The sequence below is a fragment of the Hemicordylus capensis genome, chromosome 2, assembly GCF_027244095.1.
Source record: "Hemicordylus capensis ecotype Gifberg chromosome 2, rHemCap1.1.pri, whole genome shotgun sequence".
Lineage (NCBI taxonomy): Eukaryota > Metazoa > Chordata > Lepidosauria > Squamata > Cordylidae > Hemicordylus > Hemicordylus capensis.
The window spans coordinates 314,067,089-314,091,590 of NC_069658.1; the positions used below are offsets into that span (position 1 = coordinate 314,067,089).

The following is a 24,502-nucleotide window of genomic DNA, read 5'->3' on the forward strand; positions in this document are numbered from 1 at the left end:
GGCATTCAATACCATTGACCATGATATCCTTCTGGACTGCTTCTCAAGTATAGGGGTTGGGAGGTGGTGCATTGGAGTGGTTCTGACCCTTTCTTGGGGAGGTTCCAGAAGGTGGTGCCAGGGCATTTTTGTTCAACTCCTTAGCCTCTGGGGTCCCACAAGGCTCAGTATTGTCCCCCATGCTGTTGAACGTCTACATGAAACTGCTAGGAACTGTCATCAGGAGGTTTGGACTGAAACACAGATGACACTCAGCTCTACCTTGCTCTGACATCATATCCTAGGAAAGCAGTGGATGTACTGAACCAGGGGCTGGAGTCGATAATGAGCTGGATGTGGGCTAGCAAACTGTGGTTAAATCCAGACAAAATTGAGGTGCTGCTGGTGAGTAGAAAAGCCAATCAGGACAGGGTGATTCAACCTGGATTCTGGATGGTGTTGTACTCCCCTTGCAACTGCAAGTGTGCAGCTTGGGGGTGTTGCTGGACCTGGCTCTGCTTTTGGATGCTCAGATGGAGGTAGTGGTGCCAGGGGTGCCTTTGCAGAGGTTTGGCTGTTGCACCAGCTGCATCCCTTTCTTGAAAAGGCAGATCCAGCCACGGTTACCCATGCCTTAGTCACATCATGGCTGGATTACTGCAATGTGCTTAACAAGGGGCTGCCCTTAAAGAATATTTGGACACTTCAGCTGGTACAAAATGCAGCTGCCAGGGTTCTCTCTGGAACTTCTCGCATGGGACAAATTACACCTATTCTGACAGAGCTGCATTGGCTGCCAATTTGTTTTGGGAACCAATTCAAGGTGCTGGTTGTTACCTTTAAAACCTTTAACAGTTTGGGCCCTGGATACCTGAAGAGCCGCCTGCTCCCAAGGGATTCTGCCCACCCAAAAAAGTGGGAGCCTTTGCTTTGTGTGCCAACATTGAGAGAGGCTAAATTGTTGTGCACATGGGACAGGGCTTTCTGTGTTGTTGGCCCCAGGCTCTGGAATGCTCTCCCAGTGAATGTCCACTCTTTGACATCTTTGGCTGCTTTAAAAAACCAGCTAAGGACCTTTTTATTTGTTCAGGCTTTTACCCTTTAGTGGCTGCCAGGCCTCTCAGCTCGCTTGCTTCTGTTTGTCTTCTTAATGGATTGTTTTCTAGGGGTGGAGGGGTTATGCTTTTTACTGTTTAACTGATTTTAAGGTTTTAAATGTGATTTTTATGGAGTTTTATTGTATTTTAACTTTTGTAAATTGCCTTATGAAAGGCGGTAGAAAAATTGAACACTAAATAATAATAAACCTCACTCAAATGTTGCTACTGCTCACCCTCACAAAATATGATTAGAGATCAATTGTATTTTCATAATATTATATGGAAAAGACAGACAAGTCCATGCTGCAATTCTAAATACCCAAAGAGACTCAATTCTCAGCAAACATGCACAGGATTATGCTATAAATCTCACTGAGCTCAATGGGATTTGAATTACATATATCCAAGCCATACATAAATGAAACAGGACTGCAACCAAAGAGTATCCATTTGAGCAACAATGTAAGATTACCAGAGAAGAAAAAACTACACATCGTTTCAAAGTTGGCACAAGTTACTCTGGAAACTATTCACTGTTATATGCTGAGAAGAAATACTGAAAGTAACAGGTCACTCAAACCATTGACTAGAAGTATCCTCTTACCTCATTGTAACAAATACTTAAGCATCCCAGAGCATAGACCAAGAAAAAGGCCTATAAAAAAATTAATATAATTATTTTGTGTATATTATATGGATTATATAGTAGTGGCATAGACATGTACTCTACAATAAAGAAAAACATATGGGGACGAAGATGGACAAAATATTTGCTAAGATGACCATATTTAAAGACATAACTATACTTTTTATAGTATAACATTGGCAATTTGTTCAACAATAAACATGATTGCTCAATCTCAACACAACACTCACAGCCTTTAGATTTAATTCAAATCTCTAATACCTCTTAATACTTCTAAGGTGCAATCTAGATGAATTTCTACTAAGCATGTCACTGAAATGAAGGGAATTGCACAAGAGCAGTAAAATGATTTAAGAACCTTGGAGAGGAAGGTTTACATCCCAGAATGTTGCTTTTACTAGTTTGTGCTTTACTCATGCTAGCCAATGGCAGCAATATCTGTCTTGGGATGAGTTTTATGAAAGGTGGCATAGAAACAGAATAAATAAAGAAATAATCTCCATCCCGACAGAACAGAAGGAAGCACAGCATAGCTTTTGAGTGGGAGCAGTCTCTCTCTCTTTTTAAATACTGGCTTCTCTACACGTGTACTAGGGCAGTGGTGGACAGGCTTAAGGCTTCTGGGAGTTACTTTTTTTGGTCAGAGTCTTGGGAGCTGATGGAACAAAACAGCAGCTTGTGCAGTCAGTCACAAAAGGGCAGTTTGTACAAAAAAATTTACATCAACAGAATAAGGGATTTTAACATCATCCATCCCCTTGAGTTCCAGGAAAATATTGCTGCAGGACAGAAGGGAACAAGAAAGTGCTTTGTGGAGGAAGAAATCAAAAATAAACTGATGGGAGAGAAGACGAAAGCAACCCTGGTCACCTGAAGAGAGAGAGAGATTAAGATGACACGGACAGGCCACTCACCTAGCCAATCAGATTTGCAGTATTGCTGGAAGGGATGGGTACAAACCTTCTCAGATCTGGGCAGCAAATTGGAGAGATACTTTAGGTAAGCTCCTAAGCTGCCTAATGCCCTCTCTTGTACTTGTGTTAAGCAAAAGGAGTACTCAGCTGCAGAGGAGGGCAACTTTAAAAAAAATGCAACCAGAGTACAAAATCAGTGAGGTGGAAGGGACTTGTGCAATGGTGGCCTGGGCACTACCCAATAGGCACCTGCAATACAAATGGAGCCAACTTTTCCATTTCAAAAGGCTTTGAAGAGCCTTTTGAGATGGAAAAGTTGACTCCAAGCCACAGCTGTTGGTTTCATCATCAACGCCAGTGACTATGGATGGTATGGATGATGTTAAATAGCAGTTCTCCCACAACAGAAGGGTTTGCTGGGCTAACGTCACTGGTTTGCTCTAGTGTTACTACTCTGCCTGCAGTTCTCCCAAAACAAACACAACTGGCAAGCTGAACTCTGCAAGACTGTTATAAGGCTTTTTGCATAGTTCATACATACCACTTTTTTAAAAAAAGCACAGTACTAATTACTAAAACATTACACAGTACTAATTAAATAATTCATAATGTTTTATACTGGCAAATTACCAACCACTATAATATGCAAAACTTACCTCCTCTAGACTGAGCTGCAAATATTCAAAAATTGTGAATGGATTTCTTTTGCATACCAACTTTTCATCTTTGATCAACTACAACAAAGCAGCAAAACAAAGTTACAAATAAGCAACCAATACATTTGTGTCATTTACTTAGGACTAGTTTAGGGCCCGTCAACATGTGGGGCTGTATTTCCTTTCACCCATAGGATCTCTTTCTCCACTCTTTTCTCCTGGCATGCCTCTCGTGATGACAATGGCTAATCAGCTCTGATGTCGATGTTGAGAGGGACCTCTCTGGATCCCAGTGGCATAGTTGTGCCATCATCACAAAGTAACTTGGACACTATCTAGGGACAAGCAACTATGTATTCAGTAGATTTTGAGAATCCATAGAATTGAATTGCCAAGACATCTGAGCAACATCTTGTCATTAGTGCCTAAATACCATAGGTTTTTGAATGACACGTGGCTGGCAAGGGTCAGCTGAGTGGTTTCAGAGATTTTCAGTTTAAAATGAATTAAATAAATGGCTTATGTATCAAATTACAAAAAGGCAAATATGCCCATTTTAAATAATTAAGAAGTTGTTTAACAAAATACTCTCAAAAACTAGACTAACTTACAGCCTTACATGCAATTTCTCACTTGTTTCTTCTTCCAGACATACATTTGATTCTTCTTCCACCAACACATACTCATGACTATTTTCTTTATTCATTAAAATATGAGACTCTTGTTTCATACAGTCCTCTTGCTTGCAGCTGTAATGCAAACTGAACAGACATGGTTTTGTGGAGTGAGTTTTAGCTACAGCTTGAAAGCCTGTTGAATCCAGTTCACTAGAAGCACTCCTGGCTAATGGGTCATGAAGGGGATTGACATCTAGGCTGGCTGCTTTAGTCCCGTTTGTGTCAGCAGAAATAGTGAAAACCTTGGGTTCATCTTCAGCTGTCTCGATGGCTGGGGTTCTTTCATCCCAAGACTCACTATTTTGTTTGGCTGCTTCTTTCAGATTAAGTGGAGTTGTGTATTTCAGAATGGTTGCCTCAACTGTGCCGTCATCAAGTCCCTGGTCTTGCAGAAGGCTTTTAGCCCATTCTACATGACAATTGTACCTGGGATAAAGGACAGCAGAAAAAGGATTGCAGCATCCAGAACCATTTACCCAATGTATAACAATCCAACAACTTACACAACACAGATAGGTTCAGTTTCTGCAGGTTCTCTATGATATTTTCAAAATTATTTCTTTTATTTAAGAATTTATTATTATTTTAATAATTCATAAAATAATGAATTTATTATTTTATTAAGAATTTATGCTTTTTTGTAAGATGTCCTACCATGATTGCTCCTAAGGAAACTACAGGCACTCTGTGCTAGAATACTTCTATACAGCAGAGAACATACAGGTTACAATCAACATGATCCACTTGATCTAATGCAAGCTGCACTGAGGGTATATAGCTAAGCTATATCCCGACAACATTTGGGTTCCTCAACTGGGCCCCTAGCAGTTAGGAAGAGGACATGTCAAGAAGAGCCTGCTCATTAGGATGTCCTCTGAAGATGTCCTGGTGTCCTCCCAGCACCTCATTTTATAGTGTGTGTATGGACAGTTGTGTGTGTGTGTGTGTGTGTTCAGTATTTGGCATGCATGTAGCAGGGCAATTCGGATAAATAGCACCCTCCATACAAAAAAGTGTATGCCAGGAAGGCACTGGGACATCCATGGATGCCATGATGGGCATGTTCACAATGCATGCCCTTCCTAATTGTGTGGGCTGGTAAGGTATCATCCAAAGAAGCCCACAGTATAGCCATACTATTCCCAGAAAAACAACTGAAATAGTCAGGACTAGTTACTGCAGCTATCAGGACTTTCCCGACCACAGCTGCAACTCTCTGGCAGTGATTTGCAGGAACTATAGTGGATTGCAAAAGGGCTGCATAATCACAGAAATCACCACCAGGCACCTTCCACTTTCTCTGGGAATGTACCAGCATCATGTCACCATCTTCTAATCCCAGACACATATAGAGCTGGAGAAGATTCAGACCACATTCTGCAAGATTTTTAGCTTATGAACTGGCCATCTTTCTTAGTGTGTTTCTGACCTGTGGCAGATATGCTGCAGTAGATGGCTTTTGAATGTAAGGTTCAAGGTCAAATAAAGGTGTGGACTGTTTGCAGGTCTATGGCCTTGTCTGGGGCTTTTATGGGTTTCAGTTATGGCACTGAAAAGCCTCTACAGCTTGATTTTTTTAGTCTACTTTCCTTAAGGAAAGCAAGCTTATAAGATCACCCAGCAAAGAGAAAGAGAGAGTGTTTCACAATGCCTGGACCAATATGAACCAAACTGGGTACAGTTGTAGGGATACCTCAAGGGTATAGTTTGCAGTGATGTCACCCACTCAGTTAAAGATGGTGGATGCATAAACATTTCAGGCACGAGTGGGCTAACTTGTGATATGCCTAACCAATTAGGACCAAATTTAGTCCAGTTGTAGGGATCGTGAAAGGTAAGTAGGCAGATTAGTTCTTACCAGAACTTGTTATACTATCTTTTAGACTTTGCTTTAGGCTTGTATAGCTTTGCAATTGGTTTTTACCTGATATTTATATTTTAATTTTTTATTTTGATGTACTCTGCTGTGAGTGCTTCTTTGCAGAAAAACATATGTAATTTGTAGAATAGGTAAATTATCTATTCCAGAATTAGAACCTAGATTAAGTTGGGATTTAGAACCTAGATCTTACTGAGCCTTAGTATCTGAGAAATGCAACAGTATATTTTCTCTCTTGATATATTGACCAAACTGCTGGAAAGATAATTATGAAAGGAATTTCTCAGCCAGCCGTTGTGAAATCTAAAGATATTAGATAAATAACAGGAACTGTATATTGTGCTTGTTTATCTGAAGAATCCAACTACAAGAAAATGTTACACTTTAAGTGCAATCCTATGTGTGTTTAATCAGACATAAGTTGCATTGCAGTGAATAGGATTATGATTGAGAATAAGTGTCAATAGGATTGCAGTCTTTGCTTTTTTCTTAAGACAAGATACTGAAATATTGACTCACATTTCCTACTTTCAGAACATCAGTGCTGCAGAATTTGTAATTTCACTATTGATTAATAAACTAGTGGCATTCCAAGCCCTAGGCAAGGCAAAGCTGCACTTACTTTTTTGATGAAACAATAGGCATGTTTAATCGGACATCTACAATAAAAAGAAAGTAGTATTATTTTGCATTCTACATAGATATTCAAAACATCATAAGAAGGGACCATAGTGCACTCTTTAGGCCTTGAATTCAATGTTAATCTAGTTTACCTTGCCACTTAGCAACTAATACAGGATCTGAAATACTGTATTCTGGCTGACTTCTGGAAATAATTCCTTTCCCAAAAAATCCCTAGAAAAAGAAGAGATCAGTGTTACAACGAACCATTAGTTCAACCAGCAGCAGCCAGAGACTGAACCTTCCAATGGAGCTTATCTATCTATATAATTAATTCTCTTAGCCAGCATGCGTGTCCTGAATTTGGCGGCAGAACTCTCGCGACACATTGCAAGAGTTCCGCTGCCAAAGGGCGAGAGTTGCGGGCAAGAAAAAATGGCACCATGCGGTAGCAGCAGGCCGCAAAACGGCCTGAGGAAGCCGGCTCGGCTGGCCGCTGGGAGGTGGCGGGATGGTCTAGCAGCTAGCTAAGTCAGGCCGTCCCAGGTAAGGACAAGGAGGCGGTGGCCCAGCCTGGCCTGGCCGCCGGGAGTGGGAGCGGGAGCGGGAGGCGGCGGCAGCAGGACGGCCAGAGTAGGCGCCGGTGAGAGGGGTGAGTGGGAAACGGGAGGCGGCACGAAGCCCGCGACACGAACCCCATTGGAGGCCGGGGTGGGAGGGAACGGGTGGCAGGACTTCGCTGCCCAGGCGACTTCGCCGCCCCTGTTCGCCACCCACTGAAGTAAGAGGCACAGTGTGGGTGTGGGGGGAGGAGGAGAGGAACGGAAGGGGATGGAGGACAAGAGAGAGGGGAGCAGGAGGGAGGGGGCAGGGGGAGTGAGGGCAAAAGAGTGTGGGGTGGGGGGGAGGGGGCAAGAGAGAGGGGAGCAGGAGGGAGGGGAGGGGGCAGGAGGGAGGGCAAGAGAGTGTGGGGCAGGAGGGGAGGGGGCAAGAGAGAGTGGGGCAGGAGGGAAGGGGAGGGAGGGCAAGAGAGGGGGCAGGAGGGAGGGCAAGAGAGAGTGGGGCAGGAGGGAGGGGGAGCAAGAGAATGTGGGGCAGAGAGAGTGGGGCAGGAGGGAGGGGAAAGGAGGGCAAGAGAGAGTGGGGCAGGACGGAGCAGCCGGCCCCAAAGAGCACACAGATGCTCTGTGCGGGTAGGCTAGTAAGTAAAATTCTTCACATTAGCACCTTATCCTAAGGAAGCACTGGTGTAGCACCAGTGCTTCTGAAGAGTTCCAGACTAATGCTGCACTTGTGCTAGTGTATGGGAATTTCAATGAACTCCCTTCCCCTGAAAGCCCTCGGTGTCACTGAAAATATGCCCCCAAGGGCTGCGCAGCCCTCAGGGACACATTTTCAGGTGACACAGCACTTCCTGGGAAAGGGTGGAGTGTTGAAATCTGCACCCACTGCTGAGCCAGTAGTGGGGTTGAGTTAGCTGAACTTTCCAGAAGCACCAGAACTTCATTATTCAGGAGATCAGCAAGTGATTTTAACCATTTTGGGATATTTTGAAACTGCAAGCTTCCCAACATGCATGTAAACCAGCCTACAAACACAGGTTCTTTCAGCAAGGAGTTGTGCCTGTGTTAAACATGTTTACCTCCACAATATCTTCTCTAAGAAAGGATGTAGAAAATGACTGAAGGCATAGTCCTTAATTCCAGAACCTCATCTGCACCCAATTCGGACAGGCCTATATGAGCTGTCCAGTCAGTGTGCATAAGCATAAATCTTACAGCTCCTTATTGACCATTATAGATTAAATTGTTTTGTTTTTTATTGCTACAAAAATATCTCACCTCCCCAAATATTTTAACTAGGTTGAAATTAAATTGATTTCAGTTCTGTCAGAATTCAAAGCGGATATTTTCAATATTGAAGATTTCATGCATTAAGCAGACAAAGAAGTACCTTGCTATACAGTTGTTCTATATCATCAGGTTTATTAACAATTACATTGTTGTTAATAATTTCAGCCTCACATATTTTGTAACCTCTCCCATAACCGTCTTCCCCGAAAGAAGAAATAGGAAATGGGGAATCATATGATCTGTAGGCTTTTCTTTTCCTCTTTGGGGGATGGAAAACTGCTTCTGCCATTTTGTGTTATCCTTCTCCTTCAGCAACAGTTACCTAAGAACGAAAAGCAGAAAAGAAAAACATGAAATGTTTTGAAGGCAGGCACTAGTAAAGTGCACTATTCCAAAGCCAACTACGCCAAAACATTTTTCCTTGAATGGGTTGGATCCAATGGCTTCAGCTTATGTCATCTGTAGAAAGAAGACACACATGACCCGGTTTGCAAACACTATAAATGTAAGTTATGCCTACAGAGTGAACTGAGTATATAAATACTGACAGAATCTGGGATTTTAGGCCTGCAAACAATGGACATCTTTCCTGAGCTATGGACCTTTTCCAAAACATAAAAGGAGGACAAAAGACTCAAGAGATTCTTTACAGAAAACTCTTCCCTTCCAGGGCTTCTGTACATTGCCTGAAGAAGCACCTTCTCACATACAGTATTCCCAACTGCATGACTGAAGATCAAGTGGAGAAACATTGCTTTGGATGCCAAAACCATCAATGGTAAAGTTTTCCTCAATTGGAAAGACCTTTTCTGTGGTGACACCTGTATTATAAAACTCCTTCCAAGAGAGATCTATTGTTTGCACTCATTGCTATTTTTAGGTGGTTAGAGAAGACCAATCTGTTTTGCCAGGTCTTATATCTGCACATTCTGGATTTTTTTCTTGATTAGGCTGCTATTTTAATTTTAAAATTATGTATTAAAGTATTTTATAAGGTCCATCGGTAATTTTTATTATCTTGCTATAAGAAATTCCAATGACTTTTTTGGTAGGGATGTGCACAAATCAATTTTTTTGATTCGATTTGTGCCCAAAATAAATCACCCTTGATTTGTTTTCTATCCAAATCTACCCCCTCCAAATCACCCCAGATTCTATTTGTATTTGCTTTGATTCAATTCAGATTCAGACCACTTAACAAGGTCCTAGGGGCACCAAATTTGGGTGGTGGGTAGGTCTCCATGGGTGCCACCTACCTCCCAAATTTCATGGCAGTGGGGCACTTGGTTGATTTTTAATTCTTTTCTTAGTTTTTACTGATTTTGAACATTTCCGCCATAGGAAACAAAGGAGATTCGAAGTTGTCATATCCTAACCCTAAAATGGATCCCCAGCTTTCATTAATTAAAAAAAAAAAAGCCAAGCTCTAGCCCTTGTAGAAGTTGAATTATGGAGCAAAAAGTGCAACCATTATTTTTCAAGTGTTTAGATTCTTTGGTGTAGAATAACTTTTTTTCATAATGAATCCCTATGAGGTTTCATTGCACACCTTCATTTCTTCTGTTCATTTTGACTATCACTGGGGAGTGCCAGCTATCAACTGCCATGTGCCAGCTATACCCCCCGCCCCTGCAAGGCTGTGTATAATTTTAATTTTAATTTTTAGGAATATTGAAATGTTTAGCTTCTTTTGTGTCTAATAACTTTTACTCATAATGAATCCCTATGAGGATTCATTATAGACCTTTGTTTCTTCTGTTCATTTTGACTATCATGGGACAGTGCCAACTGTCAACTGCCCTGTGTCAACTACACCCGCCCACACACACACACTGGGGTACTCAAGTTTATTTATTTTAGGTATTTTTGAAGTGTTTAGATTCTTTGGTATCTTCATTACACAACACACCTTCATTTCTTCTGTTCATTTTGACCCCACTGCTTTGCAGGTGGGGGTGGGGAATTAGTGGCATCCCATGTTCCAGCTACCCCACAGCCCACAAGCCACTGGGTACTCAGTTTATATTTTAGGAATTTTTGAGGTGTGTAGACTCTTTGGTGTGTAATGAATCCTCATAGGGATTAATTATGAAGAAAGGTTATTAGACATCAAATAGTCCAAACACTTGAAAAAAAAACCCTAGAACATAAACTGAGTAGTACCCCACTGCCTTGTGGGTGGTAGTGTAGTTGGCACATGGCAGTTGACAGTTGGCACTGTCGAAAAGACAGTCAAAATGAATAGAAGAAATGAAGGTGTGTAATGCATCCTCATAGGGATTCATTGAGGGAAAGTTATTATACACCAAAGAATCCAAACACTTGAAAAATAGTGACCACACATTTTGCTCCATAACTCCACTTCTACAAGGATTAGTGCTTAGTTTTTTTTTTTTTTTAAATGAACGGTGGGAATTTGGGGGAATTAATAGGAGGGATCTGAATCTCAAATCGATTCGAATCAAATCAGTCACGGTTTGATTTGTACCCGAATCTAGCCAATGGACCACAGGGGTGATGTTTTGTCTCCAAGTCACCTGAATCAGCTAGATTTGGGTACAAATTGATTTGTACCCAAATCAGTTTGCACATCCCTACTTTTTGGTGGAAAAACAGCAAATACATTTAATTATATAACACAAAATCTCTCTCTCTCTCTCTCTGAGAATGTACCAAGCACTCCTGAGCTAGTTCACAATCTCTCTCTCTCTCTCTCTCTCTCAAGTTAAAAAATAAGAGCCCACAAACAGAAAATGCAGGATTTGGGATTGGATTTGGGGAAAAGAGGGCACAGACGGATACATGGATGATGGACATTGCACTTTCATTACCCCACTCCCAGCTCTCTCTTCCAAGGGGTGTGGGGAAGCAAAGAAATTCTTGTACACAATAACACGTTCCTCAACACACATGCAAAAGAACTTGGAGCAGGCTGAAAATATCTTTTTGCAGTCTTTCCCTCTGAGCATGTCCAGCATGTCTTCCTCAGGTAGAACAAAGAAAAGGCAAGCAGTACTGCCTGGTATCTTTGTTGCATTTTGGAGACACACAGAGAGAGAAATGGGAAGAAAAGTGGTTTCATCCCAAATGCTTAGGTTAGATTTTCCTTCCAAAGATCTTGACAACCTTCCTTCCAAAAAAACGAAATAGATGCACAAAGATGCACACACAAGCTACTCTCCACGCGACCAACAAGAAAGAGAGAAGGGGTTTTGCAGAGGGCTGGGCTCGCTCTCTTTCTCTTTTTAAAGACAAGCTCTCACCAAACACAGATGTTACTGACTTCTACTCCCCTGCAAAGAATGTAAACATAGCACCTTCTGGTTACTGACAAAACACTTAATCCAAGCAGCAGCAGTAGGCAGTTTTCTGCAAGTTTCTTCCTCTCACATGGTGGACAGGAAAAAGGGCAAGGGAAGCTGTTTTACGGCAACGGAAAAGGGAAGTACTGCTTGCTCTCAAAGAGATTTTTTTAAAAAACCCGTTCCACATTTACTTCCGGTTCCGATTAGCATTTCCATGTACGGGGCAGAGTAGCGGAAGTACATGGGAGTGTGTTTGTTTGGGCAGTATCTTAGGATAGGAAGAAGACCGAGAAGTTAAGAGTGGATGTTCAATTGCACGAGTTTGTAATTGAACATTACAAATTAGAGTATTATAAAAAATAAACGTTTTTTGGAAGCTCACTGTTTCTATCTCATTAATGCAATCTTGTGCGCCCTTGAGAGTAAATCTCATTGAACAAAGTGGGACTTGTTTCCATTGATGTCGATTTTTATTATTATATTAATAATTATATATTTATCCCCACCACACCCCACAAAAAGCGGTTTGCATAGCAAAAGGCATGAGATGCCCCCGTCAGCAGCGAAGCGAATGTTTTATGTGAGAGCACAAGACACAATAGAGGCTGGATGGCTGCCCCATACACCTCTCGCTCCATTTGCTTCTGTGGTCTTTTGGCTGGCTTTTGGAAACCAGAATCTCCATAAAGAACTATTCAGACACTGGCCCTTTGCACTCTTTCTGTGCTTTCTTAGGCTCCTGGAATTAAAAAATAATTGGCAGCCAGAGTTTAAATAACATGCATTAAAATGAAAAAAATGAGACCATGATATTTCCTCTGCCACAAACGTCACACACACACACACGGAAATCCTGTTCAAATACATAGCAGGATGTGCTCCAAAACAGCCTTTTCCACTAGGGCAAGAGAGACTTGAGTGTCCATTAGTTTCAATGGGGAAACCCATCCAAATGAGATCTTTGGGGTCAAAAATAAGCCCCCCACTTCACTCCACATTATGACAGATGACAGTTTGCTAAAACTGGGGCAGAATTTCAACCTTTGACAAGTCTCCGTGCGTGGACTGCTGCATTCTGCACACAAGCTTCCACCCCCCATCCCCATCTCCAATAGCTGTGGCAGCCTTCCCAAGATCTCTGTGCCTCAGACCGGGCGCCAAATACTGGCCCCTTCTCACGCACACCCACTTTCCAGCGCAGCAGTGGCGTGTGTGCGCGCGCACACACACACCTGCACTCAACGCCTCCTCCTCCTTTGTAGCAGTGATAGCTGCCCTGTGTGACACACTCACTCCTCCACCTCCCTCAACTCAGTGCGTAATCACCTAACAGCATGCAAGGAAGGAGATGGAAGAGGGTGTGCATGCCCGTGCCCAAGCAAGTGATTGTGAAAGTGGAGGGGAAGGTGAAAAATTGCTCCCATGAGCTGGAGCCAGGGTTTGGGGGGCGGGGAGCAGAGGAAGGCAGGAGAGGCAGCAGGGGACATCTTGCTGCTCCACTGGTGCCCAGTAATCCACGACCTGACTGAGGCAACTCCTCATCTTACCTCATGGAAGGCCTGGTTGCCCCCTCCACCCGCTGCCCAGTAGGTATGTGCTGCAAAGCAACTCCCAGTTACTACACTCAATAAAGAGTATTTAAACTGTCTGTGTCTCTATGCACATCCATTATCTCTGTGCAAAGGGCCTTTCCAATAAAAAGCTGGTTTGTTTTTTGTATTTATATATTTATTTATCTGACAGATTTGTATACGTTCCCCTCCTTCTCTGCCCTCCCATGTGATCGGATCCAGAGTAAAATCCAGGCAATCTGGGCAACGCATTTGAAATCCATGTAAATCCGCGTGAAATTTATCAGCCGGGTGGAGGAGCCAAAATCTGGGGGCTACCCTAAATTCTGGGGGACATAGCAAGGCCACACAGACTGAGTGGTATAGAGGGAAGAGTAAAGTAGATTCAGGGAGACTTGAGTTTAAATTGTCACTAAGCTAGTCACTATCTCTTAGCCTATGCTATCTCACAGGGTTGTTGTTGTGAGGATAATTTTTTTTGTGATCGAAACTGAGGGTTTTGTTCCATTAATCTTGCAGCTTTAATATAACACATATGCAAATAATGCTTCTTTTAACAATGCAGTCACTTTATGACACTTAATATTTGTGAACCACTGAGTGCCATCTGGGTGAGGCAGTATAAACATCTAAATAAATAATAATAAATGACAGACTGATGTTCATAAGGGTTTCAGTTTTTTGTTTATTCATTTAATACATTTTTATTCCACTTTTCTCCAAAGATCTCAGGATGGCATGCATGGCATATCAACATATTTTATCCTCACACCAACCCTAGACATTTTACTTAGTGAGTTCATTTTTAATTTTTTAAATTTATTTTGTGAATGTGTGTGTCATCAGATTTCTGGACATTGCAAATGAATATTGCAAATGTTTTTTAAAATTATTATTTTGATTTATTCTGTTTCATCTTCATCTTCAGAATATTCATTGTATGTGCATATTTATCATATATATATATATATATATATATATATATATATATATATATATATGTAGTCCACTGATGAAGAACCACAACTCGACATGCATTGGGATCCTTCAGTAAATATATTTCTGATTCCAGCAGTCACTCTTCTGCACTATTTTTTTTAGCCTACTCTCCTTAAGGAAACTAAGCTTATGAGATCGCCCAGCATTGTGTGTGTGTCTGTGTGTCCAGTTGTAGGGATTGTGAAAGGAAAGTAGTCAGATTAGTTCTTACCAGAACAACCTGTCTGAAGGGTGCTGTTTCCAGCTCTTAGCACACGAAACAAATACGACAAATATTTATATACTACTTTTCAACAAAGAGTTCCGAAAGTGGTGTGTGTGTGTGTGTGTGTGTGTGTGTGTGTGTGTTTGTATACTTTGAAAAGGTGGTGCTTTTTGCTCAGTTAGTTGGGAAACAGCCCATTTTGAGTAAAAACGTTTCACCAGTTCAACATTCTGCACACCCCTACTTTCTTTCTGGCTTTGTAACACACAGCCCTAAGACCAGCAAAGACCAGAAGAGCTGCCCTAAGCCATGCCCCACCCTGGTCTTGTTATTTGAGGGCCCCACAAAGAGGCTCTGTGATCTGTGCTATGACTTTATCGACTGGTGTACATATTTTAGCCTTGGAATGCTATCTTATCTTGGAATGTGCAACAGCTACTTGGCTACAGCCTTGTTCAGCCCTAGACTAGATATTGTGCTTCTTTCTCTGAGAAGAAGAGATAGATGTAGAAAACATTTGTGATTACCTACTAACCACAATGCACATTAGTCCTAGAGTTTCTATGCCTAAATAAAAGCACCTCTTCTTCCCACGCATCCACACAGCCCCCTGCTCCTGGCCTCCTTTCTCTGCAACTGGCAAGATAAACTGGGGATTTAGTACAGCAATAGGATAATATGAATGATGTAGCAGGGATCTGAGGGCTTTCTTTATACCTCACCAACACAGGCCTTGATCTGTTAACAAATTAGAACAATTGAACATCTTAAAAATGTTTTTTTTTAAAATAATAATTAAAAAACCCAAACCATTTCTACTGATTTCATGAAATCTGATATCAACTTTCCCCCAAAATTATATTTTGTTTTAAAAAACCATTATGGTTATATCCATTTTTAAACTTCAGGGTTTATTTAAAAAACTGTACTTTGATTAAAGGGGAACATATGATTGTGCCTTTATACTCCATCATAGCCCCTCTAATACCTTCAACACATACTCCTGATCGTCAATTCCCCCCCCATGAACAATTGCGAAGAAGATATGCAATGAATACAGTTGGGACTGGATATGACGCACCTAGTTTCAAATTTCTGTTCAGCAATATTCTTCTCAGACTATCCATTTTACCTCCGTATGTGCAGTTGTCACATACAGCCTATACATTTTTTAGGGTTGTGTTTCTTTGGTTAGATTTTCCCATTACAGTATATGCTATATTTTTATTTCTGAAAAATATGTACTTCTTTCCTCAAATAGGTCATCAATCGCTATTTCAGTTGTCATGTGGAATGCTGCTAAGTTGGATGCTTCTTGTGATGTCCATGGTGACACTCAAAACAATGTTCCCATCCTCATGCCTGCAGCAATGGAGTACCCAATCATTAAATGCTCTAGTGGCTGCGTTCAATGTACTGCTCCCATGTGGGAGCCAGAATGCTAGACACCTACTAGATTAGCTTTGGTGGCTGTGTGCTTCTATTTTGAAGAGCTGGGGTGGATTTCTTTTTTCTTAAAGGAGATTGAAAGGAAGTCAGGAGAAGGGCTAAACTTTTCCCCTGTCTCATGTATGTTGGATGGATATTGACTCTTTGTGTCTTGGAGTAAGCTACATGGAACACAGTGAGACTTCTGATTAAAGATGCATTGAGATAAATGTTGGCACCAGGTTGCAGGGGCACCAGGAAAAAGCTGATAGTCTGCTGAGCCCCTGATAATGTGCTGAGCCCCTGCTCTCCCAAAGCTGAGCTTCTGCTAGTGCCACACCACCCAAAGCCCCTCCCCCCATAAGGATTTGGTGGGAAAGGGTTAAATGGGTGGCACACCAGCATTGTTGTAGATATGTGTAGCTATAGGTGTACTGGTTGCCACCATTTTTTAAAACAACAATACAATATGTCCACCCCAATGAATATACTGTAATGCACCACTCAGAAGTTTGTGGAATATAGGCCTGGAATATAGGCCTGTGCCTGATTTCATTTTATATTAAGAAATGAAATCACACCTGAACTCTGGGTGAACTGCCTGCTCTGCGAAGGGAGAGGCACATTCCAGCATTGCATTGTGAACTGGATACTTAAGAAAACACAAAGGGCTGGGCCTGAGCTAATCAATATGCTAAAATGTAACTCACTATCAGATAATGTCTGTGGAAGAAATCTATGTTGATTGTTGTCAATGATTGGCCCTGCTATGCCCAAGGGGGAATTACTCAGTTGCTGTCTATAGAAATTCCACCCTAGGAGAACACCTGTAGATTTAGTCTTTCCACTAACACTTGCATCCCCCCCGCTTCCTGAGTGCACAGTTTGCAGAAGATGAGATTCAGATTTCTCTGAACTGGCCAATATCCTGAATAATTAAAAGACATTGTCCAGAAAGTAACAGCTTTGTCACCCCTTCTGGGGAACCCAGGAAAAGATGAGATTTGAATAGATCTCTGAACAGATCAAAGGAAAATACACTATAAGAATGAGGCGACTAGACAAGAGAGTGAGCAGTCTTGTGCCTACGGGCATACACGCTACATGTCTGTGACTTCTACTGCGCAGTGAGAAGTCAAGACTCCCCAGCCATGGTGCTCCGGCTCTCAGCCATGATCTGAAGCAACTGCAACAACTCCTGTCTCCAGCCAAGCGCCTCACTCCTTCAGCTGACGAGATTCACCATTCTCAAGTCTCTGGTCCTGGGTAAATATGCTGCCTTTGCAAGCCTGGAATCCCTTCATCCCTTCCCCTTCTTCTGCTCCCTTACCCTCGTCCCTATACTAATCCCTGCTCTCCCCCAAACCATGCCAGCCCTCAGCCTTCCCCCCCACTCTTTTCCGTCTGTATCTGAATTGTATTAGGCTTTAGGAAGATTTAATGCACACACATATGTTAGTTAGGCACATTACACTACACCTTGAATCGGAAACATGTTTTTAATGTGGATTATTTTATCCTAATGAGCAACTCTTTATAATAAAGCCCATTGAACTTTCTGAGTGTGTCTCTCTCTATCTCTGTTTGTGCGCCCAGATCCTACATGGTCATCATCTCCAAGAACCAACTCTGTTTGTGTAAGATGTGACTTTGCCTCTTTCCCTCTGAGCATGTACAGAGTGCGAAACCAGGTATAGTCCACAACAATACAGTATTGCAATGTTGTTAAAAGAAAGATTCAGTGAGCATGGGGATTTGCGCATGGCTCTTCAACATCCAATCCCAGCCACAACACCAGTACGGACACTGTAAAATAAGTATACAGGGTTCCCCCTCACATGTTGATAAGAATGTACTGTGGCCTATGATAGATTTCTTGATAAAGGGGCAGAAAATCTAAATAAATAGTGATTTTTTTGAAGGGAGAAAATGAAACCAATTTTGGTTCAGTAAAGACAATCTATTTCATTTCCAGTCCAATTCGATGATGTACATATTTCTAAGTTCCGCTGAAAAATATTCCCTATAGAACTACAGAAGAATTTCACCTCAGGTAATGTTAGTGCAGCCATTTCCAAGTTATTCCATCAGATCTGTCCTGGAAAAGGAAGTTCATATGTTATAAGCTCAGTCATTGAACTTTCTGCTGTGGAACTGTTAAAATATTCACCTTGAAGTTGGCTTTTATTAATGTGAAAGGAAGCAAGTTCATATCACAGAAGCTACTGAACTGCTGTCAACTAAACTCACTTTGTTGACACATGTCTATTTCCAGCAACAAGTGAGTATATTTTATGTATTTAAGGACAATGAAGGGCGATCTCCAATACTTACAAAATCAGTTTTAAACTGCTGAACACATTTGCAGTAACCAAAATATTTCCGGGACATAATTTTCTGGAGCCTTTCCAGTTAATGGAAAACCCCTAAATTTTATCAGCAGACAATATTTGTGATAGCTTCTTTAGCATGGTATTTATTATCCTGTGGTGGCTCGAAGGTACTCTTATTACAGGTGGACAATCTTCAGGCTAGGGAGAGGCTCCGGGAGTCTTGTTGCTATTTCTTTTCTCTCCCTTTCTGGGTAAACAAACAGGGTAAGACTCTTTCCTAGAAGACTTTGTTTTGTCAATTTCACTTAGATTCATGAAACTGCAAGATGAAAGGGATAGGTTTGCTGCCTTTAAGGGGTTTTCTGGTACCACTAGCACCATTTAAAAAAACATGTTTTTTACAACAGTAATGTGATGTGACCCCCAACAGACAAACAAGTTGTTCTGGTGAGAATTAATCTGCCTACTTTCCTTTCACTATCCCTACAGCTGGACTAAGTTTGGTCCAAATCAGTTAGGCAGGTCACAAGTTAGCCCATTTGCACCTCAAACATTCATGCGTCCACCATCTTGAATTGGGGTGGATGAAATCATCACAAACTATTGGGTCTAGGCATTGCAAAGTTGATGGGGACACACACACAATGACAGATGAACTCATAAGCTTACTTTTGTTAAGGAAAGTAGGCTAATAAAGGGCCTGTTTTGAGCTCAGAGCAGAACAACCCCCATTTCAATCAAAACATCCCAAACATGTTCTGATCTCCATTTTGGAGGCCTGTTTTTTCCTTGCTTCTTGGTTGGCTTGTTATACAAATCATGTGTGGTCATGGGCAACTGGACCCCCATTTGCTGGGAAAGGGGGGAGGGAAAAACACAAAATGAGGGAATTTCAAATTCAAAGGGACTGGGAGGCAGCAAGAGAGAGCCCTTATACTGTGCCTCTCATTAAGAAGAGGATACATCAGAGGAGGAAGAAAGGTTTGATTCTGTGGTTTTCTTTTCTCAGCATTGAGTATAATATGCTGTGCTATTGCTGCTATAACTGTCTGGTTTGCTGGATCTCATATTGACAAAGGCAAAACTTGGATGCCTTCCTTCCTTGAGGTGTGGTTTGTTTTGTCTGTGAGATAGTGTTGTGGTGAAAAATGGACAATGGCAGCTCTCTCTCTCTCTCTCTCTCTCTCTCTCTCTCTCTCTTAATATTTCTTGGGGATTGCTGTGATGAGCTCCATGTCTGGCCTTGAGACTAACTTGTGCTTCACTCACTGCTCTGGTTTGCTCTGCAATCTGCATTGCAAGGTGTACTCAGTCAAGATTTGGCTGAAATTGCTCTCTAGTTGAGTGTATAGCTATGCTTGCTGCTAAGTAAGGGTGATATTCTGGCAGCTATTGCAATGCTAGGAAGTAATGCAAAGAGTCATTATGAGAGAGAGAGAGCGCTGCCATTGTCCATTTTTCACTACAACACTATCTCACAGACAAAACAAACCACACCTCAAGGAAGGAAGGCATCAAGCACCTCAAGGAAGGAGAGAGAGAGAGAGAGAGCAACTTGTGCCAATGATGTTACTGCAGTGCAGGCACTGTGGCTGGCAGTAGATTCTGGGTCATTGATTCTCTTTTGGCCATTTTTGGACTGTGTTTGAAAATTGAAATGTGTGTTCTATGTTGGGAGGGATAGATTCCCTTTTACTGTGCTTCTGCAGTGTTTTTAAAGGCAGGGTTGCAAAATGAATAGCAAATTACAATGAAAAACTTGTGTGCATACACTCTGTGAGTACAGCTTGTTCTGGCCATAAGGAAAAACGGGGAAAATCAAAACACGCCATTGTTCCCCATGGGTAGCTCTTAGAGACACCAATGTGCTAGGGAATGATGGGTGCTATCTACCACCCAACCCACAAAAGAAATGGTCAAGTGGGCAAATTTAAATAATGTGCTGTGGGGCAACCTGGCTACCAAGTGAGTGGTTGTGATCTTGCTGTCCACCAGCCACTGAGACCGGTAAAGGGGCAGATGGTATATCCTTTCCCGGGGCTTGCAGGGCCATAGTATTCCGACAGGGTGTCTGCAACCCTCTGGTCCACATGTGTGCCTCAATGGCCTGTTACTCTCATGAGAAAGCACTCCTGGTCTGTAATGGCAGGTTGATATCCAGAAGGAACACAGAATTCTGATTGCTTCCCAGGATAGTTCTTCTCATGAGTAAGAGTTAGGGAGCAAAAATCCCCACCCCATCAGGAAAGGGCTGGGGCCGCCTTCCCCATCCTTTCTTTGTGAACAGTAGAACTTGGCTGCTCTAACTTCTCTGTTTGGGTCTGCCTTTGGGCTTCTCCTGCCAGGCACCATGAGGGGGTGCCCTGCTTGTGCTTCCACTTGGGGTGTTTGTGGGCACCCGTGCCTGTTGCCCCCTGGCCGGCTGAGCAGCTTGACAGGCTGGCCAATCTGGGATGGGGCATGCTGGTGTCCCTGTAGCCTAGCAACTCCATAGCTGCGTGGCTGACAGGAGGGGCGGGGTTTTCCGAGCAGCTGCCAGAGAGAAGTGCCGAAAGCCTGGAGCAGCTGTGTCCTCGGGCGGGTCTGCACTGCCATGTCTATGACTGGAGTTAGGAACTGGGTGCTTAACTGCAGTTGGAGACGGGTCTGGGTTCAGGCGTAACACTTCGCTGGCATAACCGCAGTTATTGATGGTGAACCATAGAAGAAATCTTGGGTGTAAAGTGGAGTTAGTCTGGGCAGATTGAAGTTAACGTTGGAGGCTTAACTGGGGTTTTCCTTGTTTGGGCTGTTACAAACACAGTTAGCTTTAAGGACAGTTAAACTGTAAGTGTGAACCGGCCCCCTGATTGGTGCTGAGGCACTAAATACGCAATTTGAGTAGTGACTAAGTATGGTACCGTATTTACTTCATTTGGAGGCAATGAAGCACCCTAAGAGCGAGGAAATGGCTTTACAAAGGAATTAAGAAAAAAAGAACAAGAGCTAGTGCCATCTACTGGCAAGCAGTGAAAATGCAAAAGCAGCATTCAAGCAAGAGAGACAGACAGACAGAGGGAAAGACAGAGAAGAAGAGATGGAGGCGATTCTCACGATTGCCAAAAAGCGGGCTAAGGGAGCCTAGTCCACTTTCTGGTGAGCATGAGAACCACCAGGTGAGCCCAGTGTCCTCAAAGCAGGTAACCCACTTATGGAGCCCTCCCCTTAGACAAGGTTAGCGGAGTGAGCGCTCCGCTAACCCCGTCTATGTGATCGTGTATTGCCGTGGTGCAGCTCCACACCGCAGCAACACATGAAGAGACCCCCACTGGTAGGCTGAAACTGGGAAGCTTCCTGGCCCGGGGGGTCTCTCCAGGATGCCCTGCGCACCCCTGATCCCCACAGCCGCCCAGGTCTTCCTGCCTGATCATCTGGAGGGAGAGCGAGCTAAACCCGCTCTGCCCGCTAACCTGTTCTCAGCAAGTCTCACTGATCCTGAGATTCGCCTCATGGTATGTTTGATGGTAGAATGTGGTGGGGGGTGGGGTGGGGGGATGGCAAGAATGTGAGACTGGCAAGGTGGGGCAGCACCCCCTCTGCCGAAATAAGGAGCCTCCTCTGACTACCAGAAAGACCAGAAACTACATAATTCCACCTGTGGCCTCTACACATAAGCTAACATTGAGTCCACTCTCACCTCACCTGTATAGTCTGTTACAGCAATCAATAGAACTAACTCATTGCACGTAGCAACAGCAGCAAGTTATGTTCAGCAAATGCTACATTTATTTCACTTAGTTCTGTTAGATCAGAGAGTTGCTTGTTCTTTAGTTCTGGGCAACTCTGAGGCAACATAAATTTTTATTAAAATGCTGGTTAACAAGAACAAGGTTTTGCACATTTAACAAAATGTCGCATGGGTAGCTTTTTATTTTTATTAGTACACAGGAATGCACTGTTTATTGGGGAAAATAATTAAATTGCGTTCTTTGCTTCAAATAGAGAGAGTATGCAGAGCTGATTATACTGTTAGGCTGTTAGGTGAGGCAGCCTATTTCATGCAGCAAATTTTGGTGTGCTCTTAAAGAACAGCTAAATATGAACACGAATATGAATTTGAATGAATGTCAGTTATTTAGTTCCTTATCATTTGTATTATTTTTATTATCATGGGGGGGTGGCTTGGATTTTTCTAGTTGTGACACCAACGTTTCTTATTTATGCATGTCTTTGGGGATTTCCTATCCTGCACAGAGCTCTCAGGGAAGCTTCCATCATAGCACAAGATGGCAATAATAGCCCAAATAAAACAAACTGTTTTTTAAAAGTGAAAACAAACACCCAATATATTAGAAACAGCATTTCCACAGTGGCCTCAAGAGTATTAAAATGCAATGTTGTGCTCCCAACATCTGTTGGACTTAAAAGTTCCCGTTTCCTAAAAACATGCAAAGAGCTGGTAAGTCAAGCATCTTTGGGAAGAGAGTTCAAAATAATAGCACAACTGCTGAAAAAACCCTGCACCTCATCCATCAATCTAAATTTGGATACAGGTGGCGTCCCAAGGTGACCTGCTGACAGCTTTAAAGGTAAAGACCAACATGTTGAATTGTGTATAGAACAAATTGAGAGCCAAAGTAGTTATTTTACCAGAGGAGTTATATCTTCCTATTGCCTTATTCCTGCTCAAGTAGTCTGCAAAGAAGTGTTCTTGGACCATCTATGAGAGAGTGTGCATAAATAAGATGTGTGCAGCATTGGTCTCATGGATACAGCTTCTAAAAGGCACAAAGGTTTCTGCTACTGAAAATATGCTCTGATGGTCACATCCTACTTATCCTTTAGGTCAGCAGGGAAACACTGTAAGAACAAACAATCAAATCCCATCTCCCATGAACTAAACCAATCAAATCCTTCGCTCGCCAATAGATTCCTGATGTTACCCTTTTTAAAAAAGCCAATGTGATAACAGGGAAAGCCACTAGGTGTCCACCTTTAGCAAGTTTCATCCATGGCTTCTCAATGAACACTGCAATTTCCTGCAGAGAAGTTCCAAGGGAGTGCTTGATGGCTTGTTGAAAATGTCAACACAAGGTGAGGCACGCCTTGTGTTATTTATTAATGAATGGCATTAAGTATCACACAGAAGTGTAGGAATAACTTCAATCTGATTATATTTGTAAAACTAGCAACATCAAAAGCATGTTTGACTCATGGGACAAACCCACACCAGACTTTTAGTGCAGGCTAGGTCAATTACAGCCATGTATATCTAACTTCCTGTATCTCTTCAGTGAAAGTTTTGGGCAAGTATATTGGACAAGAATTGGTTTAGGACATGTGTAGTCTATTATTCTGACACTGCAATTCAAAAGTGAAATGAAGCAGAAGAAATTATTAGTTCCATCCTCCCTTGCAAAAAGGTAGAAACAAAGTTTGTAAATGTGACAAGTAACATATTCCAACTCTGGTTCTTATCTTCTCTCCCTTTTCTTCAAAAGCAAAGGAAGTCAGAATTGATCTCAGATCTGAATTAATAGCCCTCAAACAACTATGTTGCATGCAGGTTAAAGTAATGACCAACTTCACCTGGAGACAGTGTTTGAAAACTTACAGACTCCATTAGCAGACTGTGAGAAAGCCATCACTCAGACCAACATTAGACTCGGAGAGAAATGTTTAAACATGTTACTATCTGCATTCCCACTGTGTGCATGGTATATTATTGTTATTTTTATTAATAATTAAATTTATTATAATAAATATTTATATACTACTTTTCAACAAAACAATTTCAACAGTTTCAAAGCAATTTTCAACAATTGCTTCTAAAAGCAATTTGCATAGCAAAATGAATGAGAAGATGGTTCCTTCCCTGCTCCCAAAGCAGTCACACTATAAAAAGCAAACAAGATTTCAGTGACAGTCACTAGGTGGGATACTATGCTGGCTTGAGAATTTCTTTGGTAAAGAGCAGTATATAAATATGCTTAATAATAATAATACTGGCAGGGAGTGATTTAGTACTATATGTGCCCAGGATTCAGATCCTAGTAGAGGAGAAAGGTTATTCCTAATGTTTGCTGCTGCTGCTGCTGCTGCTGCTGATTTTATTATTAATTATCCCACCCCTTCAGTGCACTATGGCTTGGGGAAGCTTACAATATTAATAACATAGAGACAATATAGGATAAAAAATTAATAAGGTTTAAAAAGTTAAAAGACCAGGCTAAAAACTTTATTTTATTTTATTTTATTTATATACCACCTCATACAAATATCTCATGGCGGTTTACAAATGAAATAAGTTTTAAAATTTAAAAATATCAATAAAGAGTTAAACTCTAAAACACCTAC

The 24,502-nt window shown here is 42.0% G+C and overlaps 1 protein-coding gene across 5 annotated transcripts in view; it reads right to left on the minus strand.

The window, feature by feature from the left end:
• Nucleotides 1-12,804, minus strand: part of TSEN2 (tRNA splicing endonuclease subunit 2) — a 24,242-nt gene extending 11,438 nt beyond the window's left edge. Inside the window, exons 1-7 of one of the 5 annotated variants that reach the window (XR_008317141.1) lie at nucleotides 11,643-11,817; nucleotides 8,426-8,647; nucleotides 6,625-6,706; nucleotides 6,474-6,510; nucleotides 3,915-4,398; nucleotides 3,296-3,373; nucleotides 1,684-1,734 (exon numbers count right to left, since the gene is read on the minus strand). Coding sequence is in view for 4 of the 5 variants with exons in the window: in XM_053300264.1 (XP_053156239.1) it covers nucleotides 1,684-1,734; nucleotides 3,296-3,373; nucleotides 3,915-4,398; nucleotides 6,474-6,510; nucleotides 6,625-6,706; nucleotides 8,426-8,614 (921 nt within the window). In the remaining variant the exon portion in view is untranslated. Of the gene's footprint in view, nucleotides 1-1,683; nucleotides 1,735-3,295; nucleotides 3,374-3,914; nucleotides 4,399-6,473; nucleotides 6,511-6,624; nucleotides 6,707-8,425; nucleotides 8,648-11,588; nucleotides 11,819-12,671 lie in introns of those variants that run through there. The other 4 variants (XM_053300264.1, XM_053300263.1, XM_053300261.1 and 1 more) reach the window with 4 other exon arrangements.
• Between the last annotated feature and the right edge of the window lie 11,698 nt (nucleotides 12,805-24,502).